The sequence below is a fragment of the Neoarius graeffei genome, chromosome 4, assembly GCF_027579695.1.
Source record: "Neoarius graeffei isolate fNeoGra1 chromosome 4, fNeoGra1.pri, whole genome shotgun sequence".
Lineage (NCBI taxonomy): Eukaryota > Metazoa > Chordata > Actinopteri > Siluriformes > Ariidae > Neoarius > Neoarius graeffei.
Window position 1 is genome coordinate 19,272,382 of NC_083572.1, and position 23,421 is coordinate 19,295,802.

General features: G+C 43.0%; 1 protein-coding gene across 2 annotated transcripts in view; it reads left to right on the forward strand.

Moving 5' to 3' along the window:
• The window catches only part of tmem198b (transmembrane protein 198b), a 68,011-nt gene that overhangs the window by 33,531 nt on the left and 11,059 nt on the right, over positions 1–23,421 (forward strand). For both annotated transcript variants that reach the window (XM_060918986.1, XM_060918985.1), the window contains exon 2: positions 21,793–22,082. In XM_060918986.1, coding sequence (XP_060774969.1) covers positions 21,914–22,082 — 169 coding nt within the window. In that variant the 5' untranslated portion in view covers positions 21,793–21,913. The remainder of the gene's footprint in view (positions 1–21,792; positions 22,083–23,421) is intronic.

Consider the following 23,421-nt stretch of genomic DNA (forward strand, 5'->3'; position numbering starts at 1 on the left):
TTCTCCCTGTTAGTGGCAGAGAACAGTCTGGACAGTGCGTCAGGTTTGGTGTTCTTGGAGCCGGGGCGGTATGAGAGGGTGAAGTCAAATCGACTGAAAAACAGGGCCCACCTAGCCTGTCGAGGGTTCAGTCTCTTGGCTTGCTGGAGGTACTCCAGGTTCTTGTGGTCAGTCCAAACCAGGAATGGATGTTGTGCTCCCTCCAGCCAGTGCCTCCACTCCTCAAGGGCCAGTTTGACCGCTAGCAGTTCTCGATCCCCCACATCGTACCGGGACTCAGCAGGACTCAGGCGGTGGGAGAAGTAAGCGCAGGGGTGCAGCTTTCCTTCCGAACGTTGAGAGAGCACCGCGCCGACACCACTGTCCGAGGCGTCCACCTCCACGATGAATGGTTGGGAGGTGTCCGGGAGAACCAGAATGGGTGCCGTGCAGAAGCGGTCCTTGAGGTCTTTGAACGCCTTTTCTGCCTGAGGAGACCAGCCATAAGATCCACCTGTCCCTTTGGTGAGGTCTGACATGGGTGCTGCCACAGAACTGAAGTTCCTGATGAACTTGCGGTAGAAGTTAGCGAATCCTAAGAACCGCTGAACCTCCTTAACGGACTTGGGAGTAGGCCAATCCCGGACGGCCAGGGTCTTGGCAGGGTCCATTTGGAGTTGGCCTGTCCGTACAATAAATCCCAGAAAGGAGACCTCGGGAACATGAAATTCGCATTTCTGGGCCTTGGCGAACAGATTGTTCTGTAGCAGCCTCTGGAGAACCTGGCGGACATGGTGGCGGTGCTCCTGCACGGTCTTGGAAAAGATAAGGATGTCATCGAGGTAGACAAAAACGTATAGGTTAATCATGTCCCTTAAGACGTCGTTGATTAGGGCCTGAAAAACAGCTGGTGCGTTGGTGAGTCCGAAGGGCATCACCTGGTATTCGTAGTGCCCAGACGGGGTGTTAAAGGCAGTCTTCCACTCGTCTCCCTGTCGGATACGGATGAGGTGGTATGCGTTCCGTAGGTCCAACTTGGTGAAGACGGTGGCGCCTTGGAGCAGGTCGAAAGCTGTGGACATCAGCGGAAGGGGATATCGGTTGCGCACAGTGATCTTATTCAGGCCCCTGTAATCAATACATGGTCGGAGCCCCCCATCCTTCTTGCCGACAAAGAAGAAGCCGGCTCCAGCAGGTGAAGTGGAGGGTCGAATAAACCCAGAGACCAGGGCATCTTTGAGGTATTCCTCCATGGCCTTGCGTTCTGGCTGAGAGAGTGAAAACAGTCTGCCACGAGGAGGGGTAGTCCCAGGGAGCAAGTCGATGGCACAGTCGTAGGCCCGGTGCGGAGGAAGAACGGCGGCCCTGCTCTTGCTGAATACCTCCTTGAGATCCCAGTACTCTGTGGGAACTTGAGATAACTCGGTGAGATCAGGGGGCTCGGCAGGAGACACAGGAGAGCTAGAGAGCAGACAAGAGGCATGGCATGCAGGGCCCCATTCCACAACCTGGCTTGTTACCCAGTCTATGCGAGGGTTGTGGCGAGTAAGCCAAGGAAGGCCTAGAATAACTGGGAACTCAGGTGAAGGAATCAGGTGCAGGGATATTTCTTCCTTGTGACCTTGAGACTGGAGGAAAACTGGAGAAGTAACTTGGGTGACTCTTCCATCACCTAACGCTTGGCCATCGAGGGCAGACACAGACAGTGGGACTTCAAGAGGTGCAGTCGGAATATTGATGCTTTGGGCGAAGTGAATATCCATAAAGTTCCCAGCCGCCCCTGAGTCTATCAAAGCTTGACAAGAGTGGACAGACTCACCCCAGGAGATGGAGACCGGGATGTAGATTCCTTGGCCAGAGAGTCCGGGAGAGAGGGTAGGCCCCGTCACAACCCTCCCTCGGCTGGACGGGGCGGTCCTTTTCCCAAGAGTTCGGGACATGATGCTCGGAAGTGACCAGGCTTGCCACAGTAGATGCAGCACTTGTCCCTCCTTCTGCGCTCCCTCTCAGATGCGGAGAGGCGAGTACGACCCACTTGCATGGGTTCTGGACAGTCACTGAAGGAGGTAGACGGTCTCCAGGTAGAGGTAGGGAGGCTGGGGGGGCTCAAGGCTTGGTGGCGTTCTCTCATCCTGTTGTCCAGACGAATAGCATGTGAGATGAGGGTTTCGAGGTCACTTGGGCATCCAATAGAGGCCAGACCGTCCTTGATGGGGTCAGACAGACCATGGTGGAAGGCTGACACCAGGGCAGTCTCGTTCCATCCACTTACTGCTGCGAGTGTTCGGAACGAGATGGCGTAATCTGCGACGCTTCCTCCTTGCCGGATGGACATGAGCTTTCGGGCTGCGTCGGTACTGATGTCTGCCTGATCGAAGACCCGAAGCATCTCTTCAGAAAACAGCTGGAAATCAAAGCACTCAGGTCCCTGTCTTTGCCAGATAGCAGTAGCCCAGGCTCGCGCCTTACCAGCTAATAAGGTGATCACAAAGGCAATCTTGCGGCGATCCGTAGTGTAGGTGGTAGGCTGAAGCTCAAAGGTGAGTTGACACTGGGTAAGGAACTCTCGGCACTCACTGTGCTTGCCGTCATACCTCTGTGGTGCAGGAAGGCTGGGTTCGCGAGGTGAAGAAGGCAGCATTGCAGGAGGCACTGGAGCAGGAGTGGGAGCTGGATCAGGAGCAGGAACTGGATCAGGAGATGCAGGCAGAGATGTCAGCTGTGCCAGGGTTTTCCCAATTTGCTGAAGCAGTTCCTCGTGGCGAGCGAGGGCCTCACGTTGGCTGGTGAGCGTACGTCCATGAGCGTCCATGGTTGCTCCGAAGCGTGTCAAAGCTGCCATAATTCCCTGAAGGTTGGCCGGGTAGACAGTTGAAGCAGCCTCTGCTGAGTCGGTCATGACGGAGTCTTTCTGTTAGGGTTTTGCTGGGATTCGAACCTGGTTCGTTGGTGTGATAATCCAGCAAACCCCCACTAGGCCACCAGGGGGATGACTCAAATGCAGAGGCGTGAGGCGGAAGTAGAAAAAGAATCAAAAGGTTTATTTAAACTATATACACTATATACAGGGCAAAACAAAAGACAAAAAAAAAACCAAAGAGTATAATCCAAAAGAAAAGCAAAGTGCAAAAATACAAAAGCTAAGAAGATCAAAAAACACAGTACAAAGGAAACTGGAGATAAACATAACAGCACAAAGACTCCGTGACAAGAGGACTGAACTCAGGGGGTATAAATACACAAACTAAATTGAACACAGGTGAAGATAATTAGGCAATTAACACAAACACAAGACACAGGAACAGTGGCGGCCTCTAGAGGCCAAAATAAACACGACATGAAAAGGAAATAACAGCGGCCTCTAGAGGCCAAAACAGTCCTAGTCCTAACAGTTTGACGTCAGGGCAGATTTGTTGTCATTTTTTTGGCGCAGATTGTGACGTTCTAAAACGCAAACCTCCGGTTATCTCTGTCCACACGAAAAGGCATACACGGAGTTTTCAAAAATCTTCACTTTGCCCGGAGTTTTTTTAAATATTCGTTTTTGATGTTTTTTTCATCTGGATGACAGGCCAAAACGTAGAAAAATATCTTCGATTTAGCAGATACCCGGCTACGTGTGGACGGGGTCTAAGAGGCTGGAAAAGTTAAAGGTACAAAAAAGGAACAGCTGGAGGACCAAATTGCAACTCATTAGGTCAATTGGCAATAGGTCATTAACATGACTGGGTATAAAAAGAGCATCTTGGAGTGGCAGCAGCTCTCAGAAGTAAAGATGGGAAGAGGATCACCAATCCCCCTAATTCTGCACCGACAAATAGTGGAGCAATATCAGAAAGGAGTTTGACAGTGTAAAATTGCAAAGAGTTTGAACATATCATCATCTACAGTGCATAATATCATCAAAAGATTCAGAGAATCTGGAAGAATCTCTGTGCGTAAGGGTCAAGGCCGGAAAACCATACTGGGTGCCCGTGATCTTCAGGCCCTTAGATGGCACTGCATCACATACAGGCATGCTTCTGTATTGGAAATCACAAAATGGGCTCAGGAATATGTCCAGAGAACATTATCTGTGAACACAATTCACCGTGCCATCCGCTGTTGCCAGCTAAAACTCTATAGTTCAAAGAAGAAGCCGTATCTAAACACGATCCAGAAGCGCAGATGTTTTCTCTGGGCCAAGGCTCATTTAAAATGGACTGTGGCAAAGTGGAAAACTGTTCTGTGGTCAGACTTCAAAACTTGAAGTTCTTTATGGAAATCAGGGACGCCGTGTCATTCGGACTAAAGAGGAGAAGAACGACCCAAGTTGTTATCAGCGCTCAGTTCAGAAGCCTGCATCTCTGATGATATGGGATTGCATTAGTGCGTGTGGCATGGGCAGCTTACACATCTGGAAAGACACCATCAATGCTGAAAGGTATATCCAGGTTCTAGAGCAACATATGCTCCCATCCAGACGACGTCTCTTTCAGGGAAGACCTTGCATTTTCCAACATGACAATGCCAAACCACATACTGCATCAATTACAGCATCATGGCTGCGTAGAAGAAGGGTTCGGGTACTGAATTGGCCAGCCTGCAGTCCAGATCTTTCACCCATAGAAAACATTTGTCGCATCATAAAACGGAAGATACGACAAAAAAGACCTAAGACAGTTGAGCAACTAGAATCCTACATTAGACAAGAATGGGTTAACATTCCTATCCCTAAACTTGAGCAACTTGTCTCCTCAGTCCCCAGACGTTTACAGACTGTTGTAAAGAGAAAAAGGGATGTCTCGCAGTGGTAAACATGGCCTTGTCCCAACTTTTTTGAGATGCGTTGTTGTCATGAAATTTCAAATCACCTAATTTTTTTCTTTAAATGATACATTTTCTCAGTTTAAACATTTGATATGTCATCTATGTTCTATTCTGAATAAAATATGGAATTTTGAAACTTCCACATCATTGCATTCCGTTTTTATTTACAATTTGTACTTTGTCCCAACTTTTTTGGAATCGAGGTTCTACTTCAGCACTGGTCGTTCTTGGATTCTCTCGGCTACCTGCATTTATTGTTCGTCACTTTGAATAAAAACGTCAGCTAAATGACTGTAATGTTTGAATAATGTAAATAATTACATAGAATTAAAGGGGAACTGAAGTAGTTTTTAAATTTGCTTTATTTCTTAACGTGTTATTCAATTACGGTTTCGGTTTTAGTAACCTTATATCGTGACTCGTATTGGCAATTAATTGCAGTTAAATATTATACTTATCGGCCTATTCAGTTTTTAGCCATGTTGAACTTAGTTCGTTTGGTCCACAGCAGGCGTCGCTTATCCGCGCGATCTTCATGAGACTTGTGTGAAACTTCGAAACGTGAAGTGTCAGCCAGGTGTCAGTGCTGCCATTTTGAAAACTGTTTTCCAAACGAAATCTTGCACAAAAACGAGTTTAAATGACGATTACTGCCTACTTTTTTCAAACTTTCCTGATTGCTATCAAAACAAACAAAACTTCCGGCTTGATTACATCAGCATTTAAAAGAGGGCGCGCCGTCTTTTGGCAACATTGGCAGATGTTGGTCACTTTGATTTCCGCTGTACGTTTTACTTCCGTCCTACGATGTCTCGCACAGGTCTTGACGAATCTCGTTTATGGCCATTGCTTTGACATATGGACTGATATATTACATAGCATGTTTCAAACACTCATAACTTGCTATAGCAGTGACAAAATAGCGATCATAAATGCATTCCGATATTTAATAAAATGAGAAATAGAATTTTGGTAATAAAAAAAAATTTGCCTTCAGTTCTCCTTTAATGTTGTTGATTTAATCCATTTCTGAGGGCGTAAGTTAAACGCTGTGGGGTGTTATTCAAATAAAAATGGTTTTAAATTTGTGCGTTCGACTAGAGGAAATTTTAAGGGCCACTTTATTTTGGCCTGGGCCACTAAGAATTCAGGGATACTGGCCCGAGTGGCCATGGTGTTGGGAAATGGTTGTTTGCTGTGTAGGAAGTGGACTTGTATAAGGAAATGATTATATAGAAAAGTCAAACAGAAGTATAAAGGCATCACAGTGCTTATTGGATATTCAAGAAAGTTTGCTAATAAACGGCCAGACCATTTGTTAATTAAAAGCAAAAAATGAGGGTTTTTTATTTTTTTGTTTTGTCAGGATCTTTACCCTAATAACAAATTAAACTAATTGGAACCAATAGGTGAATGAACGGAGTGTTGAAAAATTGGGAAACGATGTAATGTTGAACCTTTCCTGACTTGTATCATCCTTTGCTTTAGTGACGAAATATCCTACAAATATTTGTTCTGTCCAGTTGTTATTCATGAACTTGGCCCCATGCCTCTGTCTGTCTTGCTTGACCTGTGTGCATTTGAATGATGTGTATTCATATTAGAGTAACATTTAGACTATCTCACACGTGCCGTTTTATTTCATCCTGATGGGTGTGTCACGTTGCAGAACGCCAGACGGAGTGACCATGTGATACGGAACTAGAACGAACCATGAATGTGTAAGGGTGTATGAATGTGACTCTGCGAGCGTAGGTGTATGCATGTGGGTGAATCACGGCTTTTGTGTCTCTGCCATGGTGTTAGGCGGAAACACCAAAATGAGAGAGACAAACCACAGGGAGATGGCACCTTTCGGATTGGCTGTCAGGCTGTTGCTATGGGAGGTTAGATTGCCCTCTCATTGGTCACTTCAAGCAGCCGAGGATTGTGCTATGTGGTTATGGCAATAGACAGGAAGTTGGAGATTATCGTTGGGAGATTGAATGTACAGGATGTGCTACAGCGCTGAGGATCAGACTGCAACACTATTTGAGAGCAACAATAAGTAAAACCACTGTTCCGTTCTGGCCGACCAGTAATGGAGAGGAGAGATCATCATGGTCAGGCATGTTCAGAGACGGAGCAAACAAGAAGACAGAAGGATGGGGAAATGGAAAGGAAAAATCGAGAGCAAAGGAGAATAACAAGGGGCATTAGAACAGGGAGAGAGAAAAATACAAAAGACTGAGAATGGGAAAGACTGAATCCAAGATGGAGAGAGGGGAACAGATGGAGAAGGAACGAGAGAGAGAGAGAGAGAGAGAGAGAGAGTAGCAATGAGTGACCGATTTGAGGTCATGGAGAGATGAAGAGAATATATTTATCTAAGCACCTCCTAAGTCATGATAATGAATTTATTTAGTGGATGGATGGAAGTACAAAGGTACATGAATAGATGTTTGGAAAGATGATTGATGGACAGCTGGAAATGAGGGAAGAGATTGATGGATGGAAAGAGATACATGAATGAGAGATTCAGGGCTCGACATTTAACTTTTAAACCCACTTGCCCTGGGGGGAAAGTGGGGGTTAATTTCCACTTGCCCCCCCAATATTATCACTTGCCCCCTATTTTGCGAGTATGACGACTTTCTTTCTTTATTTATTTATTTTTAAACCATAGAATAGTTGTGAATTGCAACATAAAATGAAGATCACACATTGAACTGAAGTTTGGTTATTGATTTAAGTTTATTATTAAGTTTGGGGCAGCACGGTGGTGTAGTGGTTAGCACTGTTGCCTCACAGCAAGAAAGTCCTGGGTTCAAGCCCAGTGGCTGGCGAGGGTCTTTCTGTGTGGAGTTTGCATATTCTCCCTGCATCTGCGTGGGTTTCCTCCGGGTGCTCCGGTTTCCCCCACAGTCCAAAGACATGCAGGTTAGGTTAACTGGTGACTAAATTGACCGTAGGTGTGAATGTGAGTGTGAATGGTTGTTTGTCACTATGTGTCGGCCCTGCGATGACCTGGCGACTTGTCCAGGGTGTACCCCGCCTCTCGCCCATAATCAGCTGGGATAGGCTCCAGCTTGCCTGCGACCCTGTAGAACAGGATAAGCGGCTAGAGATAATGGATGGATGTTTGGTTTGGTTATTGGTTACTTGTAACTGACTATGACAATTTTATCCAAAATAGTTTTTCCTGCCTTAGTTGATTTATTTCCATTTCACATGCCTGCAGCTGTTGTAAAGTTCAGTGTGTTTGTGTAGAACTCTCGCAGACTGTAGGTTCATTACTCGATAATGTAGAAATCTATAACAGTTTGTATGAAGAAAATAGGGTGACACAGTACTGTGTTTGAGAATATTTGTATATCTTCGGTGGTGTAGTGGTTAGCACGGTCGCCTCACAGCAAGAAGGTTCTGGGTTCGAGCCCCGGGGCCGGCGAGGGCCTTTCTGTGTGGAGTTTGCATGTTCTCCCTGTGTCCGCGTGGGTTTCCTCCGGGTGCTCCGGTTTCCCCCACAGTCCAAAGGCATGCAGTTAGGTTGATGTGGGGCGGCCTTGGGCTGAGGTGCCCTTGAGCAAGGTACCTGACCCCTGACTGCTCCCCGGGCGCTCTGGTGTGGCTGCCCACTGCTCCAAGTGTGTGCGTGTGTTCACTGCTTCAGATGGGTTAAATGCAGAGGATGAATTTCACTGTGCTTGAAGTGTGCATATGACGAATAAAGGTTTCTTATTCTTATCTTTTTTTGTATCATCCACCTCTATGTTGAAAAGAAGAAAAAACGTGCTGCGTCATGACAGACAGGATACTGTTTGAGTTAAAAATTGTTTAGTATGTAGGTTGTGGGTGTTTTTATACAGACCTGGCAACCTGTAACTGAGTCAGCGCAGCCGGCATGTCCTGATGTAGCACAGGGTTTTGTTTTGTTTTTTTAAATCAACCTAGAGGTGGATGATGTAACAAAAAAAAGAGAGATAAATATTTTGCACAGGACTATGTTCCTCTGATAACAGAAACCAACTCTCTCTGCTCTTAATCTGTTCTGTACTTTCAGGATTTATCGCGCATGTCGCTCCTTGTTGAGTTTTTTTATGCCCGAGTTGTTTGAAGCCGGCATGGGTGTCGCCACCATTGAATGTGAAGGGGACGTGTCCCCTTCACATTTCATAATTCTTTGTTTGGACCCCCCCCCCCCCCCCCCCCCCACACACACACACACACACATTTTTAACATAAAATATTAGTTCACCCAGCACCATTTCTATTGCTTTGTGAAAGAATCCATTCCACTGATCGATAAGAGAATACACATACCACTGAAAATCCACTCCGGGTTTTCCGGGCGTTACCTACAACAACTTGCCGCACGCAAGTGAAGTGAATCTCAGTGCAAGCAGAGAAATTTTGGTGCAAGGTGCAGGCTGCTTGAAAGTGGAGGAGGTGACGTCAGCCCCATTGCCACCTCACAATGTCTAGCTTTTGCTAAAACCTTATTCTTTTGTTATATGCCCTCAAAATTAACCCTAGGCCACGTTAAATTAATGTTCAACTACACAATGAAATAAGCTTAGCCTAATGGGGTGGTATTGGTTGATGATGAATTGTTTGCAGTATTTGCTCCTTCCCCAGACACAATGGACATAAGGAAATTCTTTACAAAGAAGCGGAAAGTAAGTCAAAAGTTAGCTGGCTGGTCAATGTTAGATGTATTAACTAGCTTAATGTTAGCTATCATTTCATTCAAACCCAGTAGGCCGACCTTACTGTAATGCCAAGAATGAGGTCAAGTCTGCTCTGATGATATTTATTGATTCCCTGATGTGATTTGAAGAACTTGTTTTGTCTGGTCTTTGCCAGTTTTCTGGAAAGTAACATGGGGAAGGAAGAGTAGAAAGGAAAGCAATGGAGAGAGATGGATGTTATTCCAGGTGGATTGTGAAGGAAAGGGGGATAAAAGTTATGAAGTGGTAGAAAGTGTGGTGTCACCAATGTACCAATGAAGGAGTTACATCTATAAGTGTATTTGTTATACTAATCTGTAAATGTTACTGTAGTACCACTAGGGATCGACCGATATGTTTTTTTTCAGGGCCGATACCGATACCGATTATTATGGAATTGGGATGCCGATAACCGATATGTGCAACCGATAAATGTAAACATTATAATTCACATGAAATTAAACATAGCACACACTGACACAGACCTTCATATCCATGAAATGTATGTTTAATTGTAAAATTGAACATGAAATTTTGTTCAGGGAGATGCCAGCAGCATTTGTACAATAAAGTCAAACATTAGTTAGAATAAAATGAGAAATAAAATAAATATTCACCAATAAAATAAATCACTCCCTACTATATTACAGCTCACCATTTTCAGTGGAAAATAAATGAAAATACACTCTGGATTCTTTTACACTAAGAACTAAGTAAGACTTGCCAACTTCAAGTAGTTTTTAAATAACAAGTGTAGGGAGCTGCCTGCAGCATTTTTTAAAAAGTAAAATCAAACATACAGTAAAGTAGGCTATCACTCCCTATTAGGAGCGGCTGCTCCTTTAAGAGTATATCGCTTTCCGAATCAGAAGCGCTAGCGAGGAGAATCACTTGCACAAGAATTATAAATACTAGTCACACCTGGCTTGTTTAAATGTTCAAATAGCGCTTTATAAAGTTACCTAACATATACAAGTGCAATGCGCTTTTTGAGCACGAGTCACGTTATGAAGTTTACTCATCACCAAAACAAATAGCCAGTAGGCTTGTGCTAGCCTACAGAACACAAACACTACGTTTTATTTCGTCTTCCCTTGACCACCTCTCTGTATGGCTGTCATTCTACTGTTCGAGTAGAACTACTGACACATTCACAATGTTTCCAGACGGGGATTTAAAAATGACTGCAGCCTACGTTATGCTGTTTCAGCGAGACTAGTTGGTTGTAGGCTAATTCAAGTGCTTCCTTCCGTAAGCTAAGTTTGCCTGGCTACACAGATGCAAATGGACAATTTTAACGAGTAGTAGATGAAGAATGTAAACATATAATGATGTTGTGCTTTTGCAACTTGTGTGTTTGTGACTTATTGCGGGAAAAGCAGCGTGTCCTTACCTTGATACGGGCGCCTTGAAACAGTTCAGAGTGTTTAGCTGCGCGTGTCGATTGGCTATATCTCTTGTGCCAAACAAATCAGATGCTGTGGTGGGCGGGACCGTGTTCTTGAACTCAGAGAGGCGAGTGCAGGAAAGGACGTGCAGTGACAGTCGCGTTAGGAACGAAATGGCTGCAAAAAGGCATGTTATCGGCATATCGGTGGAAATTATGGCCGATACCGATAACCCTAAAAATGCAGAATATCGGCCCGATATATCGGCCAGGCCGATTATCGGTCGACCCCTAAGTACCACCATTGCATATAGGTTGACAAAACTGCACTTGTTCATTGTGTGAAGTTCTCTTTTGTGTGTCATTGCTTGACACAGTGTAATTTTGTGTTATGAAGACTGCATGATGCCATGTCATTTTTGTTATATCACTAAATCGGAATAAAGTAAAACGCACCCACTAAAGTCACTGTTGGTGGCGAACAAAATTGCACCTGTTCATTGTGTGAAGTTATTTTTTATGTGTCACCGTTGCTTGACACAGTGTGATTTTGTGTTATGAAGTTTGCATGATGCCATGTCATGCCTGTTCATTGTGTGAAATTATGAATATTCTTATTTTTAAACATACAGTTGAGTGTCACTATTGCTTGGCACAGTGGCATGTTGTGTTGCATCTAAAACTAAATAAAAAAGGAAACACAAAAAAAGTAAAATGCACCCATAAAGTCATTGTTGGTGATAAATTGTGTCACATTCATCTCATTATCTTGGGCATAGCAGTGGGTTTAAAAACAGACTGATGAATATATGGACTAGTTGAATGAGGACTTATTGTTGAGTCTCTAAAATAGTCATTGAATTAAGTGACTTTTGTAGGTAAAATTAGGTGCTTAACAACCTGTTAAAAATACACCAGAATGCAGGAAATGGCATCTAATTAATTAAAAATTTTCGGGGGGAGGACCCCCAGACCCCCCAAAAGTCCCCCCCCCCACGCACACACACACATTTAAAAATGCTTCTAACACCCCTGGAAACCAGTTTGGGTTTTTTGTCGAATAAGGAAGTGGCTTCACCTTTTAAGAAAATCAAACACTTTCACGAAGGAGCTGACTTGATTGCGAGCAGGGAAAAAATAGAATAAATAAATAAGATATTCTTAAGCAAACTCTTCCATACTCACTTCCGACTGTCTGTTTTTGTAAACTACATTTTAAATACAATAGTGAATTTCTATGGAGTTTTCAGGTTGAGCTCCTCTCTTCGTATTCTTTAACCACTCATTTCCTCGTTGTTCTTGAAACATTTGCTTCTATTTGTTAACATTTTTACGCCACCGTAAGGTGCAGGAGGCATTATGTTTTCGGGTTGTCTGTGCGTGCGTCCGTCCCACAACCTTGTGAACGCGGTATCTCAAAGGCTAATGAAAGGAATTTCACCAAACTTTCACCATTTGTGCGCTTTGGGACAAACATGAACTGATTAGATTTTGAGATCAAAAGGTCGAAGGTCAAGGTCACTGTGAGGTCAAATGTCTGTCCGAAAACCTTGTGAACACAGTATCTCCAAGGCAGATGAAAGGAATTTCACCAAACTTTCACCATTTGTGCATTTGGGGACAAAGATAAACTGATTAGATTATGAGATCAAAAGGTCTAAGGTCAAGGTCACTGTGAAGTCAAATGTCTGTCCGAAAACCTTCTGAACACAATATCTCCAAGGCTGATACAAGTAATTTCACCAGGTCAAGATTACTGTGAGGTCAAATGTCCATCCCCAAATCACAACTTAAGACGTGTAGTCTACCAGGCGGAGGCATCCCCATCAACGCTGTTGGCGTCGAGTTCTATCTAGTTCTTGATAGCGGGGAGACGGTAATGCCTTTTATTTATTTCTCTGTTTTGAACAAGCAAAAACGGCGCAAAAATTAACCATATTGAAGACAGATTAAGCCTTGCTTCCATGAAAGACGGTGTCTGTCTGACCCTAGCTGGAAGTATCACGTCATGCGTGACGACATGCACAAGGGGTCTATAAACAGTACGCATACTACAACAGTGAGGGTATATAAAATAACTTGCAAAGCAGTAAATGAAACCAAGACTAAGAAAACAGACTAGACATAATGGCGGATACGTAGTGAGGGACGCTTTTAGGAACTGAAATAAAAGATCAAAAAGCCTAATTTTTGTGGTGCTAGTTTGTAATATATGCTCATTCCAACTTGCCTGGTCGGGCATGTCGGGGACATAGCCCACTTGCCCGAATGCATGGTTCACTTGCCCTGGGCAATCAAGCAGTCCTTAATGTCAAGCCCTGAGATTTTTTGGATACATGGGTAAATGGATGGGTGGACTTATAGAGAGAGAGGTGGAAAGATGGATATAGAGATGGAGGGATAGGATATAAGTGGATCCAAGATAGAGATAGGGAGACAAAAAAGGGAAGGAAAGATGCTGAGAGGGAAGATGACAGAGCACCGCTGGTGCTCGTCATGCTCATCATTGACAAACATAATCCATCAGTGACGAAGAGAAAATTACTAGCAGTCGTCACAGTGATGAATGTATTTGTCATCATCATCATAAGTCATCTTTTCTAGGACTACGTTCAGACTGCACCCTGAAACGACCCATATCCGATTTTTTTGCCCATATGCGACCTGTATCCGATTTGTTATTGACAATCTGAACGACACAGATCCGATTTTTTCACATGCGACCCAGGCCGCTTGGATATGTGGTCCTAAATCCGATGCATATCCGATATTTTCACATGCGACTGCAGTCTGACCGGACAGGTCGCATTCATGCGACCTACACGTCATCAACAAGAGACAAACGTCACTATTCTGCGTTGGCTAATCCCGCCTCTTTGGTGGAAAACAACAACATTTGTACAGTTTTCAGAATTTAAATAGACTTTTATAGAATTGATCAAGCTAATGGTGGATTTGGTAGGGACCTGGATGTTGATCTGTTAGCCTGATTAAATAAAACAGTTTCTATAACTGATTTATAACTTAAACCATCCTGTACCACATCGCCAGGTCTCGCCTCATCTCCATAGCAAACTGCACTGGTGTTTCTGCACCTTGAGCCAGCGCTGAGAGAAGTTGCAGAATTCAGCTGGCTATAAACAATCTAAATAAATATTTATAAAAATGTAGAAAAAGTTTATTAATATGACGAAATAAATATGTGCAAATTATTAAGCCTGAATTAAGAGTTTGGTAATGCAGCGGCCGTATCCCAAATGACTGCCTACTGAAGCTCGAGTGCACTATATAGAGTTTAAAAATCCATTACTTCCTAGTAACATGTAGTGCACTTATATAGAAATTAGAGAGATATTTAGGAGTCAACCCTCGTTACCAGGCTACACGTTTTCATTTCAGTTCAGAAACAAAAACACACACGAGACCTCACACTTTAACACTAACCAGATAATTAAACAAACAAAAAAAAGAAATCATTAAACTTGAAGAGTGCGCTTTTTTTTTTTTGTTGTTTACGTATTACGTAGATGTGCTTATTACGTGTCAATTTGCGCATGCGGGACACTTTTGGGTCGTTTTCCGTTCATACTGGAGATCGCATACAAGTCTCATATAATTGGTAATGTGAACGGCCTAACAAAAAAATTGGATTTCACAACAAATCGGATATGGGTCGTTTCAGGTTGCAGTCTGAACGTAGAAATCCCTCCACAAATCCCTCCGTTTGCCGAAATCCAACCCCAGTAAAGAGATATCAGGAAGCCAGAGTGTAAACAATGAACGCGTGCTTGTGACCAATAAAAATCAACTACACGTAATGACCAAATGAGCGCCAAGCTTTTGTCCAATCGCAGTGCGTCTTAATTCCCATGCTGGGGTGGTGTAATTATCTCTGCGTGAACCAAACAATGGCACAGTCTAAGCTGATGAAAGTTTTGTGCTGGGCTTCTTCAAGCACTGAAGATGATTTAAGGGCTGAAACAGCCACGGGGGAGGCACACTCGGAGCCCCGACTGTCCCCGAGCACATCAGGCAGTGTCAGTAATATAGGGGTCGGGGAAAAACCGCTAAAGTGAAAAGTGCTGTCAGCCGGCAAGCGACTGAAGGGAGCTATGTTTCAGGCAGTATGGCATGTTGTGTTCCCGTGACTAATGCTGTGGCATCATTAGGCCCCATCACTCAGGGCTATAGCCCCCGGGTATTTTTGCCCTCAAAAAAAGTAAGGGATGAATAGAAAACAACTGACTTGGATGTCATTTGGGGTTTTGAATGTTGTAATATAGTAATTTAGCTTAGAATTGGTGTCTTTGTGATTCTAAAGGAAAGAGATGTGAGTGAGAAATGATATTTTTATTAAACTGATGATTAATTTTACTAGTGATATTTAATAGGGGGCGGCACGGTGGTGTAGTGGTTAGCGCTGTCGCCTCACAGCAAGAAGGTCCGGGTTCGAGCCCCGTGGCCGGCGAGGGCCTTTCTGTGCGGAGTTTGCATGTTCTCCCCGTGTCCGCGTGGGTTTCCTCCGGGTGCTCCGGTTTCCCCCACAGTCCAAAGACATGCAGGTTAGGTTAACTGGTGACTCTAAATTCACCGTAGGTGTGAATGTGAGTGTGAATGGTTGTCTGTGTCTATGTGTCAGCCCTGTGATGACCTGGCGACTTGTCCAGGGTGTACCCCGCCTTTTGCCCATAGTCAGCTGGGATAGGCTCCAGCTTGCCTGCGACCCTGTAGAACAGGATAAAGCGGCTAGAGATGATATGAGATATTTAATAGTCAGTTGACACATGCGTCAGTTTCCTGAGACATTATGGGTGGTGATGATAAGGAGACAGAAACTGAAGTGAACTACATACATGTAAAAAAAGAGCATTATTAATAAAGATAACCTAACCTTTGAATGTGTGTGGATGATAATATTATCTTGTAAAGTTAGATATAACCTCGCCAACCTATCAATGCCAGTCTCCCTTAAAAAAATACAAGCCCCAGGAAAACCTGACTTGGCCCCTGGTCTTTTCAATAGCTAGAATAGAAATGCCCCTTGGGCTACCTAATGCAGTGGTTCTCAAACTTTTTTCACCAAGTACCACCTCAGAAAATACTTGGCTCTCCAAGTACCACCATAATGACCAACATTAAAATACAGTAGCGTAGTAGGCCTAAGTATTCATTAAAAACAAGGCGGAGGTTTTATTTAACAAGTATATTTAATATTGTTGGCCACTGTAACATTACGCACAGTACTTTGAACAGTAACACTGTGTTTAAATATAGGAAAATAAAACACTGTCCTTAAATAATGAATCAAATAAAATTAATTGCACATAAAAGTGAAATAAACATTGTACTAAAATAAATATTAAGAGTTCTTAAATATTAAATGAAAATGTACTTAAGTTAAATAACTGTACTGTTCTTAAATGTTAAGTAAAAAAAAAAAAGTACTGTACTTGATGTACTTGAAAAAAATCAAAACGGGCTATGCATAGCTGCAGTTCCCCGATTGTGTGCGGCTTACCGGCTCTGGCGATCAGGAGGCTGGTACGATATGAAGCTTCCTGTGCTTTGGCTACGGGTGTACCATAGGACAGAATGGTGGACTTGGACTGCTTCAGTTCATCACGTTTTCGTAAAAAAAAAAATCCATTGGTTTGTCCTTTAGTGCTGTGTTTGGTTGTAAGATGCCGTTTGAGATGCGATGGTTTCATGGACTCATTGCTCAGAACATCCTCGCATACAACACACTGCGGCCTGGGCAGCTCCTCTGTCCCGCTCCAAATGAATCCCAGTTTTATGTATTTTTCGTCATACTTCCTCCTCACTGGTTTCTGCTGTTTGCTAGCAGTTCTGGGGCTAGTTTTGCCACTGTCGTTAGCATCTGCGCTCGGCTCACACACGTCCTCTTCAGTTCTCCCTCTCTCCTGATCCACGCTCCCATTCGCGGATTTAAGGCACGACAGTAATTTTGTCGTACCCGTCATAATTAGCAAAGCCACCTCCACCTTTTCCCATCACAGCCTGGTCTACCAATGTCGGATAACCGTCTGTCAGCGGAACCGGCGGGAATGCGTACGTACGCTACGTATGGCTACTCAGAAGCACTTGCAAACTTTTTAAAATTATTAACTTAATTTGTATCTGCTTTAATTTTCTTGTCATCGGTTAATAAGATATTTTCATCCATTCGGATATTATGGACAGTATTTCACGTTTTATTTATTTATATTTAATTAAGTAATTCTTTGGCGTACCACTAGAATGGAGCCCGCGTACCACTAGTGGTACGCGTACCACAGTTTGAGAATCTCTGACCTAATGTATGATAAACGCTGTGTCATTCTGTGTTCAGGTTGTAAACTGACTGACAGGAAAATCAGATTCCTTCACTGTTGGTTGTTCCAGCATTCTTCTTGACTCTGTTCAATTGTAAATCAGGTTTTGTGTTGAAGTAAAGGCTAAAGGGAGTCCTAATATCTCTTTTTGAATAATACCATGCTAAAATAAGCTTAAGTACTGTAAGCTCAAACTAAAGAGGTTTATTTGAGCTTGATGGAGCAAAGTTCATAACAATCCCACTCGCATATATTCTAAATTTGTCCTTATCCACTGGGGTGATCCCTTTTGAACTTAAGTCTGCTAAGATCCCTCCTATACACAAGAAAAACAGCAAAACTGAAGCTGATAATTATCGGCCTGTGTCTATTCTCAGCATTGTAAGCAAACTGATCGAGAAGGTTGTCTATGACCAATTCAATCAGTACCTCACAGATCACAAACTCTTATACGAGTACCAGTCAGGTTTCCGGTCCTCTTACTCCACAGATACTTGTTTAATTCATCTCACTGACTATATAAAGTCTGAACAAGACAAAGGCAATTACACAGGTACTTCTAGATCTACAAAAAGCCTTTGATACTGTGGACCATAGTATTTTCTTATGAAGCTTGAAGCCATGGGACTTCAGAAACCTGCTGTTAACTGGTTCCATGCCTACCTTCCATTCCAAAGAGCCTTTTCTTACAAAGCCCCACAGTTATGGAACAGCCTTCCAAGTAGTGTTCAGGAATCAGACACTGTCTGTGTTTAAGTCTAGGATGAAAACTTATCTGTTCAGTCAAGCCTTTTGTCAATGGTGTTTATGAGGTAAAGGTGTAGATCTGGAGGATCCTCAGACATAGTTAGTTTTGGTAAACTGGGAAGTATGGATGCTGTCAGTCCCCCACTCGCTTGCTCACTCGAGTTTGTTGACTGTGTAGTGGCTGGCTGCTTTATGTCCCGGGGTGCTCTCATGCCTGTGTTTACCTTCTGTCTCTCTCCTTTTCGTTATGCTGTCATAGTTAGCTTTGCCAGAGTCCCTGCTTGTACTCAGCGCAAAATGTATACTGTTCCTACTTATTCAGGTGACATTGGGCATACATAACCTGTGTTTTCTCTCTCTTCTCCCCCCAAAATCTGTCCCTCTGAGTTACATGTCAATCCTGGGATCGAGGTACTGACCTCTTCTACTCCTCGGACCTGCCTGATCCATCCCAATGCCCTATGTCTGGTTGGAGTCTCATCACATCGCTCCTGTGGAGGACAGCCCCATATGGACAGTTGAAAGTCACACTTGGAAGATGCTCTGGACACTTACAGTAATGCTTTTGTGGCTGAGGACTACAGTTGGCTTGCTAACTTTGGGACTGCGGTTGTCATGAACAGTTTTGCACTCAAGTTTCCATTAATGAAGAGTTATAAGATCAACGAAACTGACTTCATGTTAAAACTGTTAATGTGATAGTCATGTTGTCTGTTGTTGTCCAGGTGAGGATGGGTTCCCTTTTGAGTCTGGTTCCTCTCGAGGTTTCTTCATGTCGTCTGGGGGAGTTTTTCTTTGCCACCGTCGCCACGGGCTTGCTCATTGGGGATAGATTAGGGATAAAATTGGCTCATGTCTTGGGTCATTCAGATTCTGTAAAGCTGCTTTGGGACAATGTCCATTGTTAAAAGCGCTATACAAACAAACTTGACTTGATTTGACTTGACTACCTAAGAAGTAATAAGCAGCAGCGTGTGGAAGTTGGTGGCGTACTGTTTACACCTGCTAATGTGATCTGTGGTGTCCCACAGGGCTCAATATTGGGCCCTTTGCTTTTCCTTATCTATGTCAATGATATGCCCTCTGCAGTAAATAGTAAACTGTTATTGTACGCAGACAATTCTGCCCTCTTGGTGGCTGGAAAGAATACTGTTGAAATACAACAGCAGCTGTCTTCTGAACTTCAATCTGTCCATGAATGGCTTATTGATGATGAGCTATCCCTCCATCTTGGGAAGGCAGAATCCATACTCTTTGGCTCCAAACGGAGACTCCATAGTTCTGAGTCTATAGACGTCACCTGTGATGGTCAAACCCTTGCCAGTAAAACCTGTGTTAAATATTTAGGCGTTGTTCTTGACCAGTCACTATCAGGGAGCCAAATCGCTGACGCTGTCATTAGCAAATCCAACGCTAAACTTAAATTCCTGTATAGGCAGACCAGACAATTCGACATGGCTACCAAAAAGCTTTTAGTGTCCGCTCTAATGCAGCGTCATTTTGACTATGCCAGTGCTTCTTGGTACTCTGGTCTTACCAAGAAAAAGCAAGATCGTCTGCAGACCACTCAGAACAAAATAGTTCAATATCTACTCACTGTCCCTCATCGGACCCATATAGGTCATGTAGAGTTTGAGAAGGTCAAGATGTTGCCAGTGATCCTTCGAGGAAAAACAGCTTAAACTAAATCACATGCACAACATCATTCATGGTAATGCTCCACAATATCTAACATCTGCCTTTATTCCAAATTCTTCCTGCCATAATACCCGTTCAGGCCCCCTCTCTCTGCTCATCCCTTCTGTTAGATCTTTTGGACAGTCCTCTTTCACATATACTGGTGCTTGCCTTTGGAATGGTTTACCTAGTTATATACAGTCTCAGTCTTCCAAAAGTGCTTTCAAACATCTAGTCCGAACCTTTTTATCTCAACAGCTTTTAGAGGAAGAACTCAACCCTTTTACTATGTCATCATCTAACTAGTCTTCTGTGTTTTTTTTATTGTCTTTGTCCTGTTAATTTTTAAACATGTATTTGTTTACTCGTATTTTGCTCGAAGTACTTTTGTACAGTATTATTTTTTCATACTTATATACCGCTCATGGTGTGTGTGTGTGTGTGTGTGTGTGTGTGTGTGTGTGTGTGTGTGTGTGTGTGTGTACACCATATTTTCTTCATATTAATTTTACAGTCTGTGTTTCCCTTCATTTTGCCATTTGATTTAATGGACCACAATGAAAATGTGTTTTCACTTTCTTGTGTCGTCCATGTATTTTTAATGTATTTGCAATTGTTTGTATGTATTTACACTGAATTTACTAAATAACATCAATCAATCTATCAATCACAGAGTGCCCAAAATCAAGTCTTTCTTATTAGAGGCTGGAGTGGTGCCCAAATTGTGTATATATAATGGAGCAGCCTAGTTATGGCTGTACAAATATTTGAATTGTGCCAGTTTGGTATAAACCTGCATTAAGTCCACTTTAAGTCGGTAAATAAGAAAAAAATACATACTAAGAAGAAGTAGTGAAGAATACTTATTTGACTTTATTTTTCAGGGAAAAAAGTGGAGAATATTTTTCAGAACCCAGGAGGAACGCTGCATCTGAGCTGCTTGGAAGTCAGCATTAAAAAGGAAATTTATTGTAACGGATGGATGGGTGAACCATAGAGAGATGGATAAATTGACAGATACATGAATGGGAGTTTTTGGATGGATGGATGGATGGATGGATGGATGGATGGATGGATGGATGGATGGATGGATGGAAAGAAGGAGCGGTGGAAGGATGGACAGAGATGGAAGGATAGATGTATGGATGAAGGTAGAGGTGGTTAGGTGGATGGATGGTCACACAAATGGGAGATATTTGGATAGATGATTAATGATTAGAAGGGACGATGGATGGAGAAATGGGTAGGCGAATGTCAGGATGGATGAAGGTAGAGATACGTAGATAAACTTGCCGATATTTTTACATCACTGTGTAGCTCCTGATTTATCGCAATCATAGTGCAGCCACTGTGCAAATACTCCACATTAACACACAAGCTGTTACACTAAAACGGTGGATTTTAGATGCAGTCATGAAGAGGCGGAAAGAGATGTGAAAGTGGAGCTCAGTGGTAGCCTTGGAAAAAAAGAAAATCCAAAATCTCTCCTTTTTTTTTTTTTTAGCCAGGAAAAAAAACTTTATTCTTTGTTTTGTACTTGGTATTAAATTCACCAGAGAAAATAACATGCATAAACAAATTACGAAAGCGAGTTGACAGAGCCTTAGTCCTTAGTATTGGAGCCTGGTTATAATAGTTGATGCAGAAAGGATTGACTGTTCTTGGTTTACACAATATAACAGGCCTTGATGCATGGTAAACTCAAAATGTCTCGACTTTGATTCATGTTTCTGGGCTGACTCACTGTTTAGCATGTGGTGTGGGTTTGTATTAAGCGCATTTAAAAATAAGAAACCGATCTCAAGTGATCTGCTTGGAGGCTCTCATGGATATATGAGGAGGAAGAGGAGATTACATCATGTCTAAATAAGCAGAGTGGAGAACTGGGGGAACCGAACAGTGAAGGAACCGTACACCTCTCTCTGCTTGAGGTACGATTTTCAGTCTCATATGATCCTTGGGAGCGTGTGAGGAAAGACTGAAAGGACGGAGGCTCTGTGACAGATGATCCGGTGTTTCTTTATATAGTCTATATTCTATAATCTGCAGTATTGCATTGTCAAAGCCTTTTGCCCTGGTGTGTCACTGCTACACGATTGATTGATTGATTTGATATTTTTTTTAGCTAATAGATTTTATGCTTTTGTATTTCCAGGTAGACCCATGTGGACAGGAGGCGTTCCTTAATCTCAAAGCCCCTCCCCTTCCCTTACCCATTCCCCTCCTTGAATCCTGCCATTGGTGGTTCTTTTTACACCTATCACACCTTGGTCACCATGACGTCCACTCTGCAGACGTTGGCCTTCAAACTGGCTCTGCCTCCACGAGAAGTCGGTCCAGAGCCACGGGATCCTTGCGATTTGGGAACGGATCGTCAGTATGAGGTGGTACCCTCCGTGGTCTGTTCCATGTGCTGCCTGTTCGGCATCATCTACTGCTTCTTTGGTATGTGTGACTTCCACGTTTGTTCAAACATACAGTGGCGAGTAAAAGTACGCAAATCTTAAAATATGATCTTCATCTAAGCTAGAGTAATGAACAAACACAATCTGTTTTAACTAATAACACACAAACGATTATAATCTTTCTTGTCTTTATTGAACACACTATTCAAAATTCACAGTGCTGGTGCACAAAGTAAGTGAACCCTTGGATTTAATAACTGGTCGAACCTCCTTTGGCAGCAATAAACTTAAAGAAGCAGTTCCGGTAGCTGCAGATCGGACCTGTACGATGTTCAGGAGGAAGTTTGGACCATACTTCCTTATAGAACTATTCCCACTCAGCATTATTCTTAGGATTCTTAGGCTGTCTATTGGGTTAAGGTCTGGGCCACTCTGAAAGGTGGATTTTCCTTTTTTAAACTGTTCTGTCATAGATTTAAACTGGTGTTCAGGGTCATTCTCCTGCTGCATCATTCAGTTTCTACTGAGCTTCCACTGGTGGACTGCCACCCTGACATTATGCTGTAGGATACTTTGATATACTTGGAAAGTTATTTTGCCCTCGATGTTAGCAAGCTGTCCAGACTCCAAGGCAGCAAAGTAGCCACGAATCATAATGCTCCCTCCACCATACTTCACCGTTCAGGTTGTTTTCATGTGCCCTATTTAGGCCACACATATTGGCGCATGTTCTTCTTGAATAACTCAACCTTTGTTTCATCAGCCCACAAAACAATTTCCCAGTCACACAGCAGTGGTGTTTTTGGTTTTGCTGTTGTCGTTGTTCTTTGCTGCCTGTTCAATGTTCTGCGTATGGTAGACTCATGAATAGGTATATAGTTATTCACCAGTTCCTATAATTCCTTCAAGGCTTTAGCAGTTACTCTAGGGTTCTTCTTTACCTCATTGAGGATTCTGCATTGAGCCTTTGGAGTATTCTTAGCTAGGGAGACTTCGGTACTAAATTGTCTTATTTGTCTAACTGTGGACTGATGAATATCTAAACTTTTTAAGATTGCTTTGTAACCTTTTCCAGCTTTATGCAAGTCAACAATTCTTGATCGTAGGTCTTCTGAGATCTTTTATTTTTGTTTTTTGTTTTTTTTTGTGAGGCGTGGTTCACGTCAGCAGATGCTTCTTGTGATTAGCAAACTCAAAATGTTTGAGCGTCAAAGTATCTCCACTCATTTTATTGATTGGACTCCGGGTTTGCTGACTCCAGTTAGCTTTTGTTGAAGTCATTAACCTCGGGGTTCACATGCTTTTTCCAACATGCACTGTGAACGTTTGAATGATGCATTCCATATGGACAAGGACAAAGCAATAATTTGTGTGGTCTT